Genomic DNA, 23,508 nt, shown 5'->3' with positions numbered 1-23,508 from the left:
GCATTATCTCTAGAACTCATTCATCTTGCATAGGTGAAACTTTTCTATTAGAACAAATAAAGACCGCAAGAGCCAGGACTTGAGCCTGGTGTTCTGATTGCTGGTCTCTAGTTTTCCCAGCTCCAATAGGCGCAAGAATTGCTGCACGCTGGGGATGCTATTGTTTAACGAGTGGGCTTATTTGTTCAGTTATTTTCCACTTGTGTCTTTGGGGTGCCCAGATGTAGACTGGAGGCCATTCAGATGTTTTCAGGTGTGTCTAAGCTTTTCCTCTAACCCTCTGGCCCCTGGAGCCCACCCCCCTCAGGCTTCTGCCCATAGTAATAGGCTGCTAAGCAGTTTGTGGGCCACTGATTAAAAGCCTCTGCTTTTCTTGGACATTTATTCTCTAAGAAAATGTGAACATATAAACCATGTTAGTATCCCTTGACGCATAGGGATGACTGTATTTTGGAGAAGCAACAAAATTTCCCCCAAGGAGTGGGATAGTATTTGGGGGTGGGAGGTAGAGGATTTTAAATGCCCCAAAGGAAGTCTTCTCCTAGAGGTGCCCTCTGTCCTTTGGGGAGCTCAGACAGGCGTGACTGTGTCATTATATTCTCACCAGCACAGATGAGTCAGTCAACGTAGAAGTAACCACATAGCATTTTTTTTTTTTACCGTATCATTATTTTTAATGTCCAGCGTTTACAATACGAGGGCCAGAGCTTTCTCTCCAACTCAAGTTTATAAATTCTCAATTGGCTTGTGAGGCCAATAGGGATACTTCTTGTCTGATTTGGTTTCTGAGAAGACTTCATTCAGGTCCTCAATGGTCATCTGATCAAATGGAAGTATGTTCCTCATCTTCTCCAGCTCTTTTTCATATTCCTCAATCCTGGCCTTTGAGAGAGACAAAAACTTGGCACAACTTTTCACATCTTCTTTTTCTTCAGCATCCACCTGAACAGTATATTTATCCTCTGCTACAGGACCCGTCAGGGCATTAAACTTCTTCTCAAAGTCATCTACCAAACCAGCCTTCGCCACATTGGCCTTGTCGTAAGCCCAGTCGATAGCAGGTGGTTTCTTAGGGAGAGTAGCCAACCTGGAGGTAAGTGTCTCATTCCAGGATTTCAGGGAGTTAGCAATGGCCTTCTGGTTTCGGGGTCTGATCGCCCCAAAAGCTACCCAATCGATGGTTTTTAGAGCAAGTTTTCACGCAGCCATCTTGAGATCCTTCACCGACCCCAGCGGCCCCAACCACATAGCATTTGATGTGACTTTCAAACTTGCTCATTCCCAAGTCAGAAAGATCTTTCAGAAAGTCTGCTCACCACCCCCACAGGGCAGTGACCAGTTTCAGGGGCTTCACCTGTTAAGATGATTTGGCTTGTTTGCAAGCCTCTTTCAGAGAGCACAAGGGACAATCTATCTCCCACTGCTCTATAATTAAAGCGAGCATGGAGTTCTCATTCTTATTCAATGAGCATCTGTAATTCAAACAGCCTGAGGGAATGCCTTAGATGTAATATTGTCTCAGCAAACGAAGGAAATCTTTTCTCTTGGAACGCCTCATCACTGCAACTTTGCTGCAGGCTCCATCTGATAAATGTATAGAAAAACAAAGCTCACCTGTTTCTTTTTTAATTCCCCCACTTTTTGGGGCAAGTAATTAAGTAAACCCTGTTTGGTGTTTGTGTGTGCATGTGTGTGTGGTGTTTGTGCCCTTCGCCCAGCTCCAGGGAAGCTCCCTAATTCCTTAGACTCTTGAGCCCTTTGCTGTCCTTGTAGTGTCCAGAAATGCAGCATCTTTATCATTTTTTTTTTTTTTTACACTTCATCATTCTTTGAATCCTCACAGTGAGATACTGGGCTTTTAGAAAGTGATAATTTCATTCTGCAAAATTTGGGTGGGAACATTCCAGCTTCCAGAGGATTCCCACTTCCCCTGGCCCATTAAGTGGAGCCAGCCCACCTGTGTATCTCACTACAGGGAACCCCAGACTCCACAGCAATACATATGACCCAAGCCTCTATGGTACTCCAGGCACTACGTGGGGGCAGCTACAAACCCAGGGAGGAAAGAAGCAGGGCCCCTGGCCCAGATGGGCTCCCTTCTAGGTTGGGGACAAGGAGGCCTGGAGAGAACAGTGAGGCATAGGCTGGGAGAAGAGCAGGAACAGAACACCAAAACTGAAGTCTTCTTTTTTTTTTTTTTTTAAAGATTTTATTTATTTATTTATTTATTTTATTATTATTATTTTTTAAAGATTTATTTATTTATTTGAGAGAGCGAGAATGAGAGAGAGTACGTGAGAGGGGGGAGGGTCAGAGGGAGAAGCAGGCTCCTCGCTGAGCAGGGAGCCCGATGCGGGACTCGATCCCGGGACTCCGGGATCATGACCTGAGCCGAAGGCAGTCGCTCAACCAACCGAGCCACCCAGGCGCCCCTGAAGTTTTCTTTTTAGAAAGATGACAAATGGCTAATTTGGTTGTTCATGCTCTATGCTGCTGGAACTGAGCCCTTGAGTGATAGTAATCCAGGAAGGCAGGAAGCTACTCTCTACATGAACCTTGTTCTTTTCCTAACCCCTGGCAAGCTGCCCTGTGTGCATATGACCCCCACTGCAAATTCCACAAGGGTTCAGGCAGTCAGGTGCATCTGAAAATAGAAGGGGCTCCATTAGCTTAATACGAAGCATGACAGGCTGCGAATCACTTCTTCTTGTCTGAAGGGAGTGCAGGTAATTCCCACTCCAACGTAGATTGGGCCAGGACAGACTGCTAGCAGAGTCCTCTGGGTTCACACATCCCTGGTGTCAGCTGTGGCCAGATGCTCTCATGAGGGCCTTTGAACCACCGCTACATGGCTTGTGAAAACCAATCATAAAAGAGAACTCTAAGACAGTTGTCACAGTGCCATTGTAAACAACCGTGAAATACATTTATGAACCAATTATGGCAGGTATTTAGCAAAAGAAAGGAAGAACACTGCCTATTAGATCACGATATACACAACGGTATTTAAAGTATTACTGATTAAAATCTTTAAATCTTTTATAGACTTGGGTGTTGGAGTGGGTATGGGGAGACAGTCTCAACCATACACTGTTAGTGACAAGGAAAACTGGCACAACCCACTTGACTCCCATAAGGGGAGCATGCACAGAGATGGCATTGAAGTGATGCTTGTACTAGCGAAAAGCTGGAAACAGTATAAATCTCCATCTAGACATAAATGGTGGTGCATCCATATTTGAGAACAGTATGAATCTGTTAATGAAAATGAGGTAGCTAGCACTGTTTCAAGTGTTTTGTGTACATTAACTCATTTAATCCTCACAGCGATTTACAAGGTCGATCCACTTTACTTACATCATTGAATGAAAAGAAACAAGTTACTGAAGAGTGTGTATAGTAGGATTTCAAGGGGTAAGAAAAAGGTACTGTATCCATACTCATGCATGGACAACGTTTACAAGGACCCCAAGAGAATGCTAGCAGTGATTCCTTCTGGGAGGGGGCAGTGTGACTGTGGGATTGGTGAGGAGGCAGGTTTTTAATCCACTCTATTAGATTCCTGTGGCTGTCATAACAAATTACCACAAGTTCAGTGGCTTAAACCAATGGGAATTTATTCTCTCACATTTCTGGAGGTCAAAAGTCTGAGATTAAGGTGCAAGCAGGGTCATGCTTCCTTTGAGGGCTTCTGAGGGAAGATTCCTTCGGTGGCATTCCTTGGCTTGCAGCTGTATCACTCCAAGCTTGGTCTTTGTCTTCATGTGTGTTTCTGTTTTCACTTGGCCTTTCTGTAATGACACTAGGCATTGGATATAGGGCCCAACCTAATCCAGTATGACCTCATCTTAACATAATTAATTATACCTGCAAAGACCTTATTTCCAAATAAGGTCACATTCTGAGGTTTCAAGTGGATGTGAATTTTGGGGGGCTAGGGCTGCCACACTGGTTAACAAAATACCAGACTGGGTGGCTTAAACAACAGAAATTTATTTTCTCACAGTTCTGGAGGCTGAAAGTCCAAGATTAAGGTGCCAGTTGGGTTGATTTCTGATGAGGTATTTCTTCCCGGTTTGTAGATGGCCCCTTCTTATTCTGTGCTCACATTGCCTTTCCTTTATGCGTGCACACGCACATGCACACACACACACATCTGGTCTCTTCTTATTCTTACAGGGACATCTGTCCTATCAGATCAAGGCCCCGAACTTATGACCTCATTTAACCTTAGTTAGCTCCATAAGGGCCCTCTCTCCAAATATAGTCACATTAGGGGTTAAGGCTTCAACATATGAATTTGGGAGGGTGGGGACACAATTCAGTCCATAACACTATTCAACCCAGTAGTAGTTGTGTGGTCCTGGGTAAATTACTCAACCTACCTACATAGCTGGGGCTCAAGCACAGACTTTTCAATGAGCATAGGAAGCAAGACCTTGGCTTCTGCCTTTTCCATGTTCTTGTTTTTCTAATACCTTGTTCTGAGAAATCCCCCTCAGTGCTGCCCTCCAGCCCCCTCCTGGCAGCTTTCTCCTGTCCCTCTGTTGCCTAGCACTGCCCAGACTGCATCCATTATAAATTCAGTTGGCAGAGCCTAGGCTGCGTCCTCACAGCTTCTCAATAATCATTGTCTTCATTACCTGCCTTCTGGTCTTGGAACCATCTTGCCCATAGCTGCCTTTCCACATCTTCTCCTCCTCTGACTACTGCCCTCTTTCTTCTTTATTCCATTGCGTATCTTCTCAACAGAGTGGTCTTCACACTCTTTCCACTTCCTCACTGACTCCTTTATTCATAATCCTGGAAATCTAGCTTCTGTCTTCCCCTCCTTTGAATTGTTATCTGTGACCCCCTAATTGTCAGATCCAATGACATTTCCTCAGTCCCCACTACCCTTAGTATCTCAGCTTTATCTGACTCCATAGATTGCCTCTTCTGCCTAGACATTCTGTGCCCACCGTTCCCAAATACACTGTAATCTCTGGTTCTGCTCTGATCTCTCTGCATGCACCTTTCTGTTTATGTGAGAGCTCCTTCCACTCCTCCTTTCCATGTCCAACTCAACCAGGACTCCAGAAGAGGATCCAGATAAACGGACAGGAGAATGAGGGGAATTACTCACCCCTTGGCCAGAAGAACTTAGTAGCATCCAGATCCCACAGGTAGGGCAAGGTTATGGCAGTGCATGTGCTAGCTGGAGATTCAGGAGCACCAAATGGTGGTTCTCCATCCCCTCTAAAGTCCGAACTTCTCAGTCTTCATTCAGTAGAAAACTATTGGCTGGGCTCCTGAGTGTAAGACTCTAAAGAGTTATGAAAAACCTCACCATAAATCAGCCCAAACTGCCTCCTTCCCTGTGACAGGCCTTGTACCAAGGCAGGAATGCCTATCTGAATGTGGTCCTTGTCACTGTACTGAACCAGGCACTATGCTAAAACTGGTGAGGGACATGGCAGTAGACAAGACACACATGGTCTCTGTCTTTTTGAGCTTATATTCCATTGGAATAAAATGACATTTATTAAGATCTTTTCCAACCTGGCCCCAATCTACTTCCCTGACTTCAACTTCTGCTCTTCCCTCTACTCTTGGCTTCACTCTCTGCCCATACATCAATCTTCCATAGTGATAAGGCACCATCTGCCTGGAATATCTTTCTTTCTTTCCCCCTTTTCTTACCAGGCAAGCTCCTCCATCTCTCCTTCTCCCCCTTTAAGGCCTGGGCTTTCTCAGAGTATGTCAATTACTCCATCTTGAAAGTATTTCAGGTGTACTGTCCACAAGTCTAGTTCTTCTACAGCACAGTGTAGGGGTAAATATCTGATTTAAGGTGATGCTTGTCATAACTCTTCAGTCTTAGATAGAATTGCCTTCGCACAGGCAGAGGTGGCTCTTGACCTGGGACCTGTTCTTTAAGAAGTGACATGGCTGGAGGAGGGCCAGAAAAATATCTGCTAAAATGAATGGCCATGGCAGGGGTAAGGAGCCCAAAGGATCAAGAGTTTGTGTTAGACCAGAGCTGATATTCCCTCTTTTAGGCCATGCTCAAGTTACCTGGGACCACAGAATTCCTTGCCTGAACCGCTCCTAGCTTGCTTCCAGGTATACCTTCCTTAGGGTGGACTGAACCAATGATATGCACAAACTTAGCCCCAAAAGGAGGCCAAGAGACAGCTGTTTGGGGGAATGTAGACAAAGTGTAGACATGCATGCTCAGGCATCCACAAGCATATAAATGAAGCCCCTTGCAGTGCTGGATGCAGTGGGAGTATGAAGAGAAGGGGAACAATCTCAAGCCAGGAGTTGGGGGCTGACTCACTAAGCACCAAGTTCAAACATAGCATTCTGAGGAGTCTAAAAAGTTTAAATTTGAACCTACCCTTCTGCTCATTTGGAAAGTCCAATAGTCAAGTCAGAAAGAGGGGCAAAGGGGGCATCTGGGTGGCTTAGTCAGTTAGGCGTCTGACTTCAGATCAGGTCATGATCTCAGGGTCCTGGGATTGAGCCTCAAGTCGGGCTCCCTGCTCAGCACGGAATCTGCTTGTCTCTCTCTGACTCTCCCCTGCTCATTCTCTCTTTCTAATATGTAAATAAAATCTCTAAAAATAAATAAAAATAATAAAAGAAAGAGGGACAGAGTATTTAGAATCAAGAGGGCATCTGATTCACTCTCACATGCACCCTGACCCCAAGACTGTACAGACAGAAAAACTAAAGTCTATTCTCTTGAACTATGCAGTCCACTACTGTAGTCAGCAGCCACACGTGGTGATTTAAATCTTAATCTAAATTAATTAAGAATCAAATATAATTAAATATCACTTCCTCAGTTGTGCTAGCCACATTTTAAGTGTTCAATCGTCATATGGAGCTGGTGGCTACCATATCACGGATAGAGAATATTTCCATCATCACAGTAAATTCTATTGAGCAGTACTGAGTTTAAACCATCTGAGGGTGCTACAGACATGTCATCTTTCAATTCTGAACAAGCATTACCAGAGATTAGTCCTTTTCTCCCATTTGAGTATAAACTTAATGTTTACTTTTCCCAAACAATCCCATCATATAAGAAAATTCAGCTAGTGAAGAATGCCAACATATTTGGGAACTTCAAATACTACCCCAGAAATAAAAACTGGAAGAAAAACCTAATTTTTTCCTCACCATCAAAATTTCATGGTGATTTGATTTGGAATCCCATGTAAGAGACTAAATTATAAAAGGAAAGATCCCATTAATCCTACAGAGTACTGAAGCCATATCATTCATTTGCTGGGGATTGGTTTTTCAAGATGGTCTTCTAAATATATCTCTGTGTCAAACAGGGTATCCCACTGTGATTCAAAAAGGGGAATGATGCTGTGATTCTTTTGCTAAATCTCTTCTTGACATAGCCCCAGGTAAGGTTACCAAATATCTCTGTCAAAACACATGGTCCCGCACAGGATGGAGTTCCGGGAAAAAACAGTTTGTCACACATCACACACAACTAAATGAAAGCTATTAAGCATCAAAGGGCATTTATTTCTCTAAGTCAGTTTTCTTCTCCAGAATGTAGCAGTAAATATTGTTAGCTGGAACTGGTGTGGTCCTACTAAACTTTCATAGAAAGTTATTACTTATTATTTCCATTACTGAAAAGATCTTCAAAAATATGGAATTATAAAAACTTAGAACTGTAAGTGCTTCTAGAAATCATTAATAAATTAAAGTCCAGAGAGTAGAAGTCATTTGTTCAAACTGAATAATAGAGTCAGAAATAGAAATCAGGTCCTTTGAGGGGCGCCTGGGTGGCTCAGTCAGTTAAGCATCTGCCTTTGGCTCAGCTCATGATCCCAGGGTCCTGGGATTGAGTCCCCCAGCACATCAGGCTCCTTGCTCAGCGGGGAGCCTGCTTCTCCCTCTCCTTCTCCTTGCCGCTCTGCCTGCTTGTGCTCTCTCTCTGTCAGGTAAATAAATAATAATTAAAAAAAAAAATCAGGTCCTTTGAGCCTAGGTTTAGTGTTGGTTGGAGGAGAAAAAGCCAGCAAACGAATGTCCAGAGGGGTAAGTAGAGAGTCAAGAGAGTACGCTGTCATGTAAGGAAAGGGAAGAGAGTATTTCAAGAAGGACAGAGTGGTCAATTATATCAAATACAGTGGAGGCGTCAAGAGAGATGACAGATGAAAAATATCCATTGAATTGAGCAGCATGAATGTCGTTGTTGGGTGACCCTGCCAAAGGTAGTTTTAAGAGAGTGGTGGAAACAAAATTCAGGTTACCATGGGCTGAAGAGTGTTGCCAAAGAGGGAGAACCCAAGAGTCCATGAGGATTTGGAGATGCCAAAGGACAAGAGAGAAATGCGAGATTGGAAAAAAAAAAAAAAATATATATATATATATATATATATATATATATATACCTGTATATATTTGTGGAGAGGAAAACTCTCTTCACAGAAAATGAAAGGGTTTGAGAACTTCCATTTCCAGGGATGTGGCAGTCTAGGTTAATTGGACCAACTCATCTGCTGAAAACAAGAGAAATTAGATAAAATAGATATTTTTAAAAGTTTTAAAACATAGAATATATGACTACAGAGAAAGGAATTACCAGTCTAACATCTAAAGAAACATGATAACACAAAAAGATTAATGGAATCCTTTGCTCTGAGGGTATCTGCTGATCTGGCAAATTTGAATTTAGGGTTTGACAGCCTCATGGGGCAAGGGGGACAGAAGCCAAATACTAGGACTGGACCATGGTGAGAAGTCTAATAGGAAATGTTCTTCACAATAAACTGGGGACCCAAAGGACTGTAACACCAAGGTAAGGATAAAAGAGAAGTAATCCTGCCCCTCTCCTAGGTGACTACAAAAAAGAGAAAACATCAAACACCTGGTACAACTGGAATGTCCAAAACAATACAGCAGTTAACAACATTGATGTAAGTGAACTAAATGCTTCCCTTAAAGGGCCATGAATATCAGTCTGGACAAAAGCAATTCAACTAAATGCTATTTGTTTTATTTTATTTTATTTTATTTTATTTTATTTTATTTTATTTTATTCTTAAAGGATTCTTTTTTAAAAGATTTACTTATTTATTTTAGAGAGAGAGAGAGCAGGGGGAGGGGCAGAGGGAGACGAAGAGAGAGAACCTCAAGCAGACTCCATGCTGAGCAAGGAGCCCAATGTGGGGCTTGATCCCATAACCTTGAGATCATGACCTGAGCTGAAACCAAGAATCAGATGCTTAACTGACTGAGCCACCCAGGCATCCAAGCTAAATGCTGTTTATAAGAGAAAGATACAGAAAGGTTGAAATTTTCAAAGAATAGAAAAATAAATACCATGAAATTACTAACTAAAGAAAAGCTGGTGTGGCTATATTAATATCAGACAAAAAAGACTTAAAGGCAAAAAGCATTATTAGGTATAGGGTATAATTTCATAATAATAGAAACTTCAATTGACCAAAAAGTTATAACAATTATGAACATATATGGACTTAATAACATAGGGTCAAAAATATAAAGCAATAATTTCTAGAAGTACAAATAGAAATAGATAAGTTCACAATCATGGCAGGAGATGTTAATATGCCTCTCAGAAATTGATGAAATAAAAAGACAAAAAGTCAAATAAATAATGATACAGAAGATTAAAATAACATGGTTTAGCAACCTGATCTAAAAGGTATATACAGAACACTGCATTTAGAAGTTGCAGAATACAAACTATTTTAAAGCACATAGTTATAAACATTGACTACATTTAGGGCCATGAAGTAAGTCTCAACAAATTGAAAAGATTGAAATCATATACAATAATTGATTGTATAATTCATCTTTGATCACAATGGAATTGAACTAGAAATCAGCAACAAAAGGATTTCTAGTATGTCTCTATAAGTTTGGAAATTAAGAAACAATTTTTAAATAACTATGAGTTACAAAAGATATTTTTGGCATAAAAGATATTGAGATTTTAATAATGAAAACGTTGCATATTAAAATTATGAAATGTAACTAAAGAACTGCTTAGAGTGAAATTTATAGCCTTAAATGGATATATCAGAGAAAGAAAAAGGACTAAAATAAACAATTTGTGCATCCATCTAAAAAATTAGTGAAAGAATAGCAAATTAACCCCAAGGAAAGTAGAAGGGAGGAAATAATGAAGATGTGCACAAAAGTTAGTGAACTAGAAATCAAGCATACAATGGAGAGGTCAACCAAACCAAAAGTTGGTTCTTTAAAAGGAACAAAAAAAAAATCAAGCTTTTGGTGGGTTTGATGAAGAATAAAAGAAAATGCATTGATAATCATTGAAAATGATTCATCAAGAATGAATAAAACTATATTGCTACAGTTGTGCAGAAATTAGAAAGATAAGAGGATATTATAAACAACTTTATGTCAATATGTTTGAAAATGTAGATAAAATGGATAAATTCCTAGAAAATAATAACTATCAAAATTAAATCTAGGAATATGGCAGACTGGAAAGCTCCTGGTTCTCATACCCCCATGGAAACACTAAATAAACAACTAGAAACTGACTAAAATAACTTTATAGGAGCTCTGGAAATCATTTAAAGGTCTACAGCAACCAAACATATTCCAAACCAAGAAAAAAAAAACCACATTTAAAATGGTAGGAAATTTCACGGCACTTTTGCTGGCCCTTTCCCTGCAGCTTAGGGGAGCTGCAGCTCAGCCCCAGTGTCCTTCCATGAAAGGGAGAGAGCAGAGTGACCAAATTTGTGACTTTCTAACCTACTGCAAGCTGCTTTAGGCACTGGTCTCTATTTGCCTAACTTGGTGAATTCAACTAAACATTTAAAGAAGAATGAATACCAATACTCCTCAAACTCTTCCAGAAGTTAAGAGGATAGGACACTTAGAAACTCATTCTGCGAGGTCAACATTAACCTGATACCCAAACCAAAGACAATATTAAAAAAACTACAAACCAATATCCTTTATGAACTTTGATGTAAAAATTCTAAACAAAATACTAGCAAACCAAATTCCACAGTACATTAAAATGATTTTACACCATGACCAAGAAGGACTTATTCATGGGATGCAAGGATGGCTCAACATATACAAATCAATCAATGTGATACACCATAGTAAAAGGACGAAGGAAAAAAAATGACATGGTTCTCTCAATTGATGCAGGAAAAACATTTGACAAAAACTCAAGACCCTTTAATGATAAAAACACTCAATAAAGTAGGAACAGAAGGAAACTGCTTCAACATAACAAAAGGCCATATAGGAAAGTCCACAGCTAACATACTCAATGATGAAAGACTGAGAGCTTTTTCTTTTCTTTTTTTTTCTTTTTTTTATTAACATATAATGTATTATTTGTTTCAGGGGTACATGTCTGTGATTCATCAGTTTCAGACTGAGAGCTTCTTCTTTAAGACCAAGAACAAGGCAAGAATGCTCACCTTCACCACTTCTAGTCAACATAGTACTGGAAGTCCTAGCTAGAGAAATCAGACAAGAAAAGACACCCAAACTAGAAAGAAAGAAGCAAAGTTATCTTTGTTTGTGGATGACATGACCTTGTAAGTAGAAAACCCTCAAGATTCCACAACAAAACTATTAGAACTAATCAGCAAATTCAGCAAAGTTGCAAGATACAAAATCAAATTAGTTCCTGTTTAGGAGCCAACAGAAGTGCAAGAACTTCTAGCTAATTGTCAGTAAGCATCTTGAAGGTGCGGGGGGAGGGGTGGCGGTGGGGGGAGGGGTGGCGGTGGTGCGAGGGGGCCTTCTTTTTGACACCCACTCCATCCGGTGCCCCTTAGATCAGAGCCTTGCAGGCCAGGCAGAAGGGGAACCCCAGAAGATGCTTATGGTTTCTGTTCCAAATGGGAGCTCAGTGGGGCCAAGTGTCTCTGGAATATAGTAATCTGCTCAGTCTAATTCACTGGGGCTTCACGGCCTGCAAACCGACGCTACTGGCTCAGCAAAGAAAAGCCAGAAGAGAAGCACCTGTGAGGTCCTGTAGTCTTTCGGACTTGGGCTAGTGTGGGGTTGTTTCCTCATTTTCCTCCTTCTACAGGAAGTTCCAGTGATTTCCTTTAGTGGCTCTATAGGCAAATGAATGGTCCTGTTAGGACGTTTCATTGCAGTTCATCCTTTTGCTTCCTTAATATTCCAGACAGCCACATCTCCTTCTCTGATCCTCCACACAGTCTTTTCTCCTAGCTTGGGAGGCGGTGCCTGCTTTCAGGGAGCTGAGCAGGTTGCTCTCAGGCATTGGGCCAAGAACCCCATCACTACAACTGAAGTAAAGGGTGGGATTGAGTCTGAGGACCAAAGCACAATTTACAAACTAGAAGAACTGTATAAAGTCCCAGCAGGACCACACCCGCAGGAGCAGACTGGGCACTGAGTCACTGACTGCTACGTCTAGAATTCCTTAAATTGCCAGCGACTAGTTGCAGGATCAGGTTAAAAGTAGAGTTTCCCCAAGAGGGATCCCTGGGCCACTTGCATCAGAATCACCTGGGCTTTTGGAAAACATGCAGATTCCAAGGCCCCACTCTAGATCTACTGAATTGGAATCTCTAAGGTCAGGCCTAGAAAGCTGTGTTTTCTCTAAGCAGTCCTGGTGGCTCTAACATGCAGTAAAATTGATAGCCAGTGCTCTTGAGTCAGGAACAATGTGCACAAATAATCAGGCATGATGGTTAAGGCACAAACTCTGGAGCCAGACCGCCCAAGGAGACTTCTGGCTTTACCATTCATTATTTGTGCAATCTGGGGCGAGTGACATAGCTTCCCTGGGCCTCAGTTTATCCATCGGTGAAACAGGGATAGTAATTGAGCCTATGTCATAGGGCTATTGTCAGGATTAAATGAGAATATATGGACAAAGCCCTGAGAGCAATGTCTGGCATCTAGGAAGCACACATACATGTTAGCCATTGTTGGGGGTTGAGGGAACCCACTGGGGACAAACAGGACCCATTTGGGTACTCATGTCCTATGTCTTGCAATAGAGTGGGCTAAAGCAGAGCACCCAGGCAAGGGGTTTGTGGCACCAGAAGTCATGACGATGATTAATAAGAGGGACAGTTTTTAAATGCGTGGGTGATCATGCTTGGCTGGAACAAGAAGCTAGGAAAATGGATATTGTTCATTAAGCTCTAATTAGCAGGTAAATTGTACAAGGGGAAGGGAGTCCAAGTGTTACTACAAGTAATTAATGTGCTTCTTCTCTCCCTGGTAACCCTTTGATTTGAACCATCTAACCTGTAGTCTTTATTGGGCACTAAGATCCTGGAAATACTGGCTGCTAATTATTTCGGTGAGCCCCTGATTGCACTAAAGGAAATGGATGTGTCCTATTCTCCCTAATGACTCAAGCACAGGAGAAGATAAAGTGGTTCTAGCCATGATGAATTACGCCCAGAAGATTTGGAGAGGACAATCATTCTCCTTGTTCATTTAACAAATGCGAACAGTGTCTCCACATCGGGTAAGCAAATGTGACCAGACCTAGTCTGTTTAGGAAAACAACCCACTTGGTTGATGCTCCCAGTCTCAGTGTCTTGATTGCTGCCTAAACCCTTGCTCAGTTCTTCTGAGGCTACAGCCTTGCCCCTGGAGTCCTGGCCCCCACCCTCGACCTGGAACTAGACCTTCCTCAGCCTGGGCTGGCACCACACTGTGCTGAGAAAGCCAGCTTCCCCAGCCACCTGTGGACTTCTGAGCTGTCTTAGACCAGCCATCCTCCATGCTTGCATTCTGACTGATGTCAAGAAATCTGAGTGTTCCTTCTTGTGGGAACTATACAGCCTGTGTCAGCGAAGCATGTTGGGGGCCTGTGAAAAGACAAGTCACTATGTTCCTTTCCAACTGACACACTCACATGTCATGATGCCTGGGATGCTGAGGAGTGTCCTTCGGGTGGCTTCTGACAGGAAGTAGAGCTTAGAGGCAAGAGGCCTTGGAGCACGAGGAGCTGGGGGCAGAGTCTCTGATGTCTCAGAAAGCCTCTGTCCTCTATGGAAGTGTAACAAAGAGAGTTTAGACAGAGTATTAGACACTTTCAGAATAATAATAATAATAATACGAGTGGTTGTTGAGTTTTTACTCTGTTCTGAAGAGTGTTCTAAGTGTTTGCATGAATCATCACATTCAACTCTCCCATCAACCCTCTGACAAGGCACTATGAGTATGTGGGCTCAAGCTTGTTTTTTTAAAATTTAATTTAATTTTATTTAAATTCAATTAATTAATATATAGCATATTATTAGTTTCAGAGGTAGAGTTCAGTGATTCATCAGTTGTGGGCTCAAGCCTGTTTATATTTTCAAGAACTGAACCAAATGCAATCTCCATCCAGAGGAGCATTGGCCAAAGAAGTCTGGAGTGCTTGAGAAATTCCTTGGCTGTCCAGCCATCCCTGGGGGTGGAGAAGATGTGAGCTGGCACTAAGAAGCCCTCTGCTTGGCTCTCTTGGGCCAGGGGCTGCTTGGGGCTAAAAGAGAACCCCAAATTGTCACAGCAGCATTACTCATAATAGCCCCAAAGTGGAAAGGTCTATTGATGGATAAATGGATAAACAAAATGTGGTTTATCCATGCGATGGAATACTATATGGCCATAAAAGGAAAACAGGCACTCATACACACTACAACATGGGTAAACCTTGAAGACATGCTAAGGGAAAGAAGCCAGACGCAAAAGGCCACACATTTTGTGAGTCCATTTATGTGGAATGTCCAGAATGGACAAATCCATAGAGACACAAATCAGACTAGTGGCTTCCCGAAGCTGGGGGGTTGGAGGGAACGGGGAGTGGCTGCTAATGGGTACAGGGTTTCTTTTGGGTTGAAGGAAATGTTCTGAAATTAGATAGTGGTGATAGTTGCAGGACTTTGTGAATGTACAGAAAACCACTGAATTGTGCACTTTAAAAGGGGAACTATGGTATGTGACTATATCTCAATAAAAGCAATCAAATGAAAACAGAACAACAAGAACAATAAAAGAGAACACAGAATCCACCCTATCAAGTGCCAGAGCAAAACACTATCGTGTGAAGCTGGGCTGTGGGAGAAAGCCTCAGGGCTGAGAGGATATTGGGCTCCTCCTCCAGCCTTGGCATGACCTTGGGCAAGTCCTTTCACCTCTCTGAGCCTATTTCCCCATCTCTTAAGTGACATTGTTGTGAGAAAATATATCCCTGATGGGATTTTGAAAACCATGAAATGCTTATTTAAAATGACAGTGCATTAATAACAGGCAAAGTATTAGTGACCTTGCATGTGCAGAAAATTTGCCCATTTCGGAGCAGAAACTGCTTACTTGCTCTCTCTCTCACCTGATTCCAGGCCTGCCCCAATCTTCAAAACATGAGAAATGTGGAGGCTGAGATGGAAGAAAGTTTTGTGTATCAGCGAGAAGAGGGGAAAAAGCTTTTACTATCTACCTTCTACACAGAATGCCCCTTGGCATCGCTTCTGCCTGGGATGTGGCAAGCTTTCATGCTGGGGGTCCTCTGGGAGGCTAGGTAGTCTCCTTCATTTCCTAATAAGTGACCTGGGGGAAGGGACCATGCCGGACCTGGCTGAGCTCCAGGAGTGCAAGCTCTCTACACAATTCCCTGTCCACTATTCATCACTTTATTCTCCTTCCCAATCTCTGTATGGGTTTCCAAGGTTTTCCTGGGACCACAAGGGAATGTCCTAGTTGTCCTCTGTTTTGATTCTCTATCTTATAGCTTTCAAATCCCAAATAAAGTGTTTTTCTCCACCCCTAGTTATTAGGGCTTCCTAGCAGGCCTTTTAGAAAAACACTCAAAAATCCTCTGGAAGCTTAAATAAACCGTACACACTACAACTCTACCCAGTAGAAAGCTTCCCCCTTAACTACTTATTGCACATGAGTCTTGTCCTACCCTTGCAAACTCTGACTGGTTTTCTTCCTCATATGTATCCACATAACAGATTCAATACCCATCTGTTTTTCCTAGGACTGGGAAATGTTCAGAATCTTTATTAAGATAGTTCATAAAAATAACAAGATTAATTTAACCAGATGCAGAATGCCTTCCATTATTAAAATAGATACCTCTCCCACTTGTCCAGTACTGAAAAATCCAAGTCCTAGGAGGTCGTGGTCAAGCAGTGTCCCAACTGGGGCTGGGGCCAGGGATCAGCGGGGGCCAGGGATCAGCTCACCCTCTCTCCTGCTTACTCCTCAGTCCCAGGTGAGGCCAAGCCACAGCCTCTGAGAATTCTCACTACCCCTGGCCTCCACCAGCTCTGGGGCCACCTCATCTCACAAGTACAGTGCACTAGAATATAACAATGCCTGAAAACAGTTTGCCGACTCTCTTTACAGGATTGTTGCGGGAATCTGGGGTGCAGGGGAGATGCCAGTGTGTTCAGTCGCTGGATGCATGTTTCCTTTTTCATTCCAATTTTTGTTTACTTGAATTAAAAACGTCTCCCTGCCATAAGTAAAAAGATCCAAACCCTCAGGGAATCAGCGTGCGCAGCCTGATGTGGACGAACTATTCCACGATGTGGATGGGCTTTCGGCCGCTAGCCTCTTTCCAGGGCTCACCTTCGTCTGGGGAGGAGAGCGGAGCCGGCTCTCGGGCTGCATTTATGGAGAAATCCTGGCTCCGTCCAGCCGGGAGAGAGCGCTGCTCAGGTTCCAGCCAGCGAGGAGCAGTGAGATAATGAATGTGAAAAGGCTCCAGGCGGGAAATTGTTATTCGTGCGGATTGCCTTCTCAGTAGCGAGCACAGGGAGGGGGGTGGGATTCATCTTCAAGCAAGGGACACGTTCCTACTTTGGGCTTTCCAGCTAGAGACAGTGCGTGCAATCTTGCTTTCAGCCATGTCTGTCTTTCCGTTAAAGGTCTCTGAAATGTTGAGGTCCCTCGCGGAATCCACCCCTAGCCCCCACCCCCCGTGTCCGACCGTCTCCCCGCGGGGCAGGAGGGCCTGCTGTGTCCAGACGGTGGCGCTCCCAGACAGTGCAACCCCCTCTCCCCCACCGCAACAAGAAGGCTAGTCTGGGACAAGTTGCAAAGTGTTTGCTGGTATTTTCTGGGAGGCTTCTCAACAAGAGCCATAACTTTGAGTAGCGGTCAGAATCCATTCCCATGACGAAGACTGTGGAGGGAGCGAGTACAGAATCTCGCGCCTTTAGTTTAGCCCCAGCCGTTCGGATTTCCCGTGGCCCGCGCGCTTCGCGAGCCTGGGCGCACCAAAGAGAACCGTGACGCCTCCGAAGGGAGATTTACGGGGCTAGGGGCGGCCCGACCGAATGAGGTGGAAATGAGACCCCTGGCAGGGGATGGACCGAGATGAGTTGTACGCTGGTCTGCCGCTGTCTTCTTGGCTGCACTGCCCGGCACCTCCGCGCCCGTCCCGCTGCTGCAGCGCAGCTCCCCGAGGCTGCTCGACAACCCCGTTCTGCCTTGTAGAGCGTGCGGAGCACCTCCAGAGGGGACAAGAGCCGAAACCGTCGCCCAGGGTTTCTTAGAGGAGCGGCAGCCCGAGAGAAGGGCTTTCTCGCCCCCTTTACTTTTTCCCAAAGCAATCTCTGAGCTCTCGCAGCCACGGTGCTCGGCAGCGAGGAAGGGGATCAGCTCCCGCTCTCGCTTGCCCCAAAGTTTGGAACAAATAGCCACCAGCTACCTCCTCTCGCACCCAGAGTGCAGACTCACTCCCAGGTCCCAGAGCCGGGTGCAGGGGACATCTCCCTCCGTAGAGCGTAAGTCCAGGATCGACTGAGCGCTCACTCGCTGCTGCCGCTAAGGGAGATAACCGGCTCCTGGCAGGCAGTGGAGGAGAGATAAGTTCCCTAGAGACTGGGCACCCAGACTGAGGATGGAAGCTCTGGGCAGCTGTCCCCCGTTCCCCCCACGAGGTGCAAAAGGCTCTGAAAGGGCAAGAGCTCCTGGAGTGAAATGAACCTTTCAGGGAGACTGTAGGGGTGCATATCTAAGGTTCAAGGGCCACTGGCTCCCCTGCACACTCTGCGGGGGGCTACAGACTGGCGTGGGTTGGAACTGGACCCCAAGAGAGACCCCCTGCCCCTGCCCTGCATTTTACATCACTTTGCTGGGTGTTTGCATTGCGAGGCGAGGGAGGAGAACTTGCTAGAAACAAATGCGCGGTGGCCAGGGCGGGGAGGTGGACTCCGAGCTTGTCACCACGCAAGGTACCTAGGGGATGGGGAGGAGCGGCTAGAGGGGAAGCACAAACAAGGCAGTCGGAAGCAAGACGACACCTCGTTGTGGATTTGTCCAAAAAGAGTTGGAGACCAAAGCGGGGGTGTTCAGGGAGCTCTGATTGGTCGGGGGGAGGGACTTGGGGTGGGGCTAGCCACCTCTTGAGGCTTTAAAAGCTCATCGGAGAGGGGCGGGATGCTGTCATTCGCTCTCTGATTCTCGGAGGGGAAGCAGCTTTCCAGAAGCTCCAGGCTCCTGGTGACAGAGCAGGTGTTCGCTGTCTGTCCGGACCAGCTGGGAGATCCTAAAGGTCTCCGGCAGCAACATGGGGCCTACCCTGGCAGTTCCCACCCCGTACGGCTGCATTGGCTGTAAGCTGCCGCAGCCAGACTACCCACCAGCTCTAATCATCTTTATGTTCTGCGCAATGGTTATCACCATCGTCGTCGACCTGATCGGCAACTCCATGGTCATCTTAGCTGTGACAAAGAACAAGAAGCTTCGAAATTCTGGTAAGCCACCCTTCCTTCTTCCTACCCAGCATTCAGCCACTTGCCACCCCTAGGGCATTAGTTCGGGCGCCCGAAATAGGGAACCCTTGGATAGTGCCCTCACACTGAACGTCCCTACCCCCAAATTCCTTGCGAACCTGGGCGGTGATGTTATGCGGGGGCCCCATTAATTTAGAGCCTCTCAAGGCTGGAGGGAGCTCAGGGAGCTCAGGAAATTAGCTTTTGGCGTTCAAGTGCAAAGCCCGGGTTCCCGCGGAGCGCGGCAAACCGCTGAGCCCTGCCCCGTCGGAGACCTGATGCAGAGGGAGTCGGCACCCGAAAAGAGAGCGCGGCCACCGTCTGGGGACAGCACGCCGAGCCAGACGCCGCAGAGGTGGCCGCGCCGAGGCGGTGCGGGTCGAATTGATGCGGAGGGAGCCGCGGGGTTGAGGAAAGTTAAGTTCGCGGCGGCTGCGGCGGCTGCGGCGGCGCTTACAGGAGCGCAACGCAGCGGCCGCGCGCAAAGCCAGCCGAGGCCCCGCTGCCGCGGCTCCTGGGGCTCCCGGGCAGCGGAGCACAGACCCCAGCGCCCGAGTGTGGAGCAGGGTGGTCTGGGTCCCCCGGAGCCGAGCTCCGTCCGCCCGTCCCAGGGCGCACGGCGGAGAGAGCAGAGCGGCGGTCTGGGCGCAGCCGGCGGTGGCAGCGACGGCAGCGGCGGCGGAGATCGCGAAGCCCGTAAGCGGGGCGTTGGGGGTCTCGGGGCGGGGCGGGGCGGGGCGGAGGAGAGGCCCCGGAGCTTGGCGTCTGGCGGGGGTGGGGGCAGAAGACCGCAGAGCCCGGCGAGGTTGGCGGGAGGGTCGCGGGAGAGCGCAGAGGGGGCGGCGGGAGACGCGGAGAGACTGCAAAGCGCGCGGAGCTGGGAAGGCGTGGGGAGGCGAGCGAGAATCCCCTCGCTACCGGCCAGTGCCCAGGGGCGGGGCCAGCTGCGATCCGGGCCGCGGGAGCCGCGGGAGGCGGCCGGGCGCCGGGACCTGTGCCGGGGGTGGGGGTGGCAGACCCTGCAAAGCGGTAAGCCCCTTTTGCAGGTTGGGCGGGAGAGGGCCGAGAAGGGGAGGGGAGGGGCGAAGGGGCCCGAATTCCGCGCTCGGGTCCCAGGAGGGAGGGGGCGGTGCCCGGGATCTCGGCTGCTGGGATCTCGGCCGGCTGGGGCCAGGGGGCAGAAGGGGGAGACGGGGCGGGGGGAGAGGATCGGGTACCCGCAGGACCCGGCGGGCGGGGCCCGGGGGAGAGGAGGCAGCCAGTCTCTGGGGGATTACTTTGCGGAGATGAGGAATCGCAACTACCCTACAAGTTTCAAAATGCCCTGACGGGCACACAGTCACTAAAACGTTCCTTTTAAACTCTGGTGGGCGTGTCTGATTTCTTTTTGGTCCCCTGGAGACGTGGGGCCGCGCGCTCGGACCTCACCTTCGCTCCAGCAGTGCGGTCCCAAGGAACCACGGAGCCCCGGGGACCACCTGCGAAGCCCATTCTCTTTCTTTTCTTCTTCTTCCCTTTCCTTTTTTCCCTTCTCCTTTCTTTCCTTCTCTAATTCAAATAAAGGTTTTTATGGTTGTCGTGGTTTTGTTTTTAAGGTTTTTCCCTCTGTCTTTTCCACTTTTCTTCTCCCAATTCATTTCTTTGAGAGAAAAACCCTAGAAAGAACCTTTGGGTAGAAAGCGTGGAGGCCGCGCTGGCAGGAGGGCAGAGGGAACCACTCCTTTGCCCTTTTAAAAAGTGCTCATTTTCTCCTAGTTCAAGATGAAGTGCAATATTTTGCCAAACCAATGCTAATTAACAACGAGGTGTTTCCAAAAAAAAGGGCTCTACGCCTGCATTTGGCCTCTTCCTCCTTTTTTGGGAAAGGTTTTGCAAAAAACGTTCCTCCCGCTGCCCTACAAAACGGGAGTGGGGGCCGACGCCCCCTCTTCACTTTCCCGTTTAGCCACAGGCTCCAGTAAGGTTTAGCGCAGGGCCAGGGGCTCTTCCACAGGGAGCTGAATGTGCGGGTGCGCGACGCTGCGCTGGACCCGCAGGAAGCAGGCACTTCTGCTAATCCCTGCAGGCATTTTCCTGATTGTTTTTCTCCCTACGCACTGTTTTTGGTTTCAGACTAAATTTTACAGGGTCTCCCCCCTTCCCCTCAGTTTTCACTTTTAGCCTACCTCGGAAATGGTAAGTACTTACTGGGCTTGGTCATAGATTATTGTCTGATCCCGTTTTCTTAAGAAGACGACGGCCTCTAGTGCCCTTCCTCAGACTGTTGTCTTAGACGTGTTTTCGTTGTAAAAGCAATGCCGGCCTAGAGAAGGCAGAAGGCTCATTCATTTTTTCGGGGTGTGTGTGTGTGTGGGGGGGTGGTGGTTGAGGCTTCCTGACATTCCTTCAATCTCTTCCCTTCGCCCCACACCTCCAGCCTACTTCCTACCCACAGCTTTATCAAGCTCGCCTCCACGCCCCTCCCCCTTCTCTTCCTATCCCCCTGTAGGGAAAAAAGTTCGCATTTTGTTTTTGTTTAAAATGGTGGCAGCGTGTCCGTGCGTGAGTATGAAGGGCTCCGCAAAGGGCTTATGTGCTTACGGCTTTCTGACAGAAGTTTGCTTTTTTCTCAAAGCAGACATGACATTGCTTGAAAGGAAAAAGTTGCACATAGGACAGGTCTCCCAAACCTGGTTGTGCATCAGAATAATGCTTGTATATGAAAATAAAAACACAAGAATATTTCTTTAAAAGAATTCTAGAATTCTAAATTGTCACCACTTCAGCTGGTCTTTTCCTCCAGTTTAAATGTATAGATTTCCATACTTAACCATTTATTTTTCTCTGTTTTTCCCCCTCTTCCTTCCCTGATATGTTTTCCAGGCAACATCTTCGTTGTTAGCCTCTCTGTGGCCGACATGTTGGTAGCCGTCTACCCCTACCCTCTGATGCTGCATGCCATGGCCATCGGAGGCTGGGATCTGAGCCAGTTGCAGTGCCAGATGGTTGGATTCATCACAGGGCTGAGTGTGGTCGGTTCTATCTTCAACATCGTGGCAATTGCCATCAACCGTTACTGCTACATCTGTCACAGCCTCCAGTACGAGCGGATCTTCAGTGTGCGCAATACCTGCATTTACCTGGTCATCACCTGGATCATGACCGTCCTGGCTGTCCTGCCCAACATGTACATTGGCACAATCGAGTATGATCCTCGCACCTACACCTGCATCTTCAACTACCTGAACAACCCTGTCTTTGCTGTGACCATCGTCTGCATCCACTTCGTCCTCCCTCTGCTCATCGTGGGCTTCTGCTACGTGAGGATCTGGACCAAAGTGCTGGCAGCCCGTGACCCGGCTGGGCAGAATCCTGACAACCAGCTTGCTGAGGTTCGCAATTTTCTAACCATGTTTGTGATCTTCCTCCTCTTTGCAGTGTGCTGGTGCCCTATCAACGTGCTCACTGTCTTGGTGGCTGTCAGTCCGAAGGAGATGGCAGGCAAGATCCCCAACTGGCTTTATCTTGCAGCCTACTTCGTAGCCTACTTCAACAGCTGCCTCAACGCTGTGATCTACGGTCTCCTCAATGAGAATTTCCGAAGGGAATACTGGACCATCTTCCATGCTATGCGGCACCCTATCCTGTTCCTCTCTGGCCTCATCACTGATGTTCGTGAGACTCGGGAGGCCCGTGCCCTGGCCCGTGCCCGCGCCCGCGCCCGAGACCAAGCCCGTGACCAAGCCCATGAACAAGATTGTGCCCGCGCCAGTCCTGCTGTGGAGGAAATGCCGATGAATGCCCGGAATGTTCCACTACCTGGGGATGCTGCAGCTGCCCAACCTGAGCGTGCCTCTGGCCATCTCAAACCGGCCTCTGGCCACTCCAGGTCTGCCTCTGCCTACCGCAAGTCTGCCTCTGGCCACCATAAGTCTGTCTTTAGCCACTCCAAGCCTGCTTCTGGCCATTCCAAGTCTGCCTCTGGTCACCCCAAGTCTGCCACTGTCTATCCTAAGCCTGCCTCTGTCCACTTCAAGGCTGACTCTGTCCATTTCAAGCCTGCCTCTGTCCATTTCAAGGCTGACTCTGTCCATTTCAAGTCTGCCTCCAGCCACCCTAAACCTGTCACTGGCCACCACGTTCCTGCTGGCATCCACTCCAAGGCTGCCTTCAGCCCTGCCACCAGCCACCCTAAACCCACAACTGGCTACATCAAGCCTGCAACCACCCACCCTGAGCCCACCACTGCTGATAATACTGAGCCTGCTGCCACCAGCCAACCCCAGCCAGGGATCGCCAGCCACCCTGAGCCCGCCGCTGCGGGCCACCCTGACCTTTCTGCCTCCTGTCACCCTGAGACCACCGCTACCGGCCCCTTTGAGTGTGATGTCACCGATCTCCCTGAGCCTGTCTGCAGCCCTGCCAGTGGGTCCCCCGAGTCTGCTGCCAACCTTCCTGACCCCACTGTGACCACCACTACCACCGATGATTCCCATAAGATTGTGGTTATTGATGTTGAAGCTGATTCTGATGAAATGGCTGTGTGAAAAATGCTCTTGGGGGTGGCCAAGTAAGTAGTGGTCCACTTTCAAGTTTGACTAGCATGTGTAATTCAAAGTGAGATAACTTACCGCACCTACACACAGACATGCAGACACAGACTCACACACATGGTGTAAGCTACATCCACCTTGTAGGCATACTCCTTCTTTACATCACTTACTCTGGAGAAGTGTGTGTGTGTGTGCGTATTTTAGAGACCAGATTTCCCCCAAGTTTGACATCT

The 23,508-nt window shown here is 46.8% G+C and overlaps 1 protein-coding gene and 1 pseudogene across 1 annotated transcript; one reads left to right on the top strand and one right to left on the bottom strand.

Annotated features, from left to right (window-relative positions):
• Positions 1-726: 726 nt before the first annotated feature.
• Positions 727-1,209, bottom strand: LOC118014167 (annotated as a pseudogene).
• Positions 1,210-18,538: 17,329 nt separating this feature from the next.
• On the top strand, positions 18,539-23,269 carry GPR50 (G protein-coupled receptor 50). The gene is made up of 2 exons (XM_035010249.1): positions 18,539-18,725; positions 21,606-23,269. Exons 1-2 carry the CDS (start codon positions 18,539-18,541, stop codon positions 23,267-23,269), a joined length of 1,851 nt encoding a protein of 616 aa, XP_034866140.1.
• The last annotated feature ends 239 nt before the right edge of the window (positions 23,270-23,508 follow it).

The sequence above is a fragment of the Mirounga leonina genome, unplaced genomic scaffold, assembly GCF_011800145.1.
Source record: "Mirounga leonina isolate KUSES-001 unplaced genomic scaffold, KU_Mleo_1.0 Mir_101799, whole genome shotgun sequence".
NCBI lineage: Eukaryota > Metazoa > Chordata > Mammalia > Carnivora > Phocidae > Mirounga > Mirounga leonina.
Note: the sequence above shows the minus strand (reverse complement) of the source record. Positions and strands in the feature narration are given on the sequence as shown.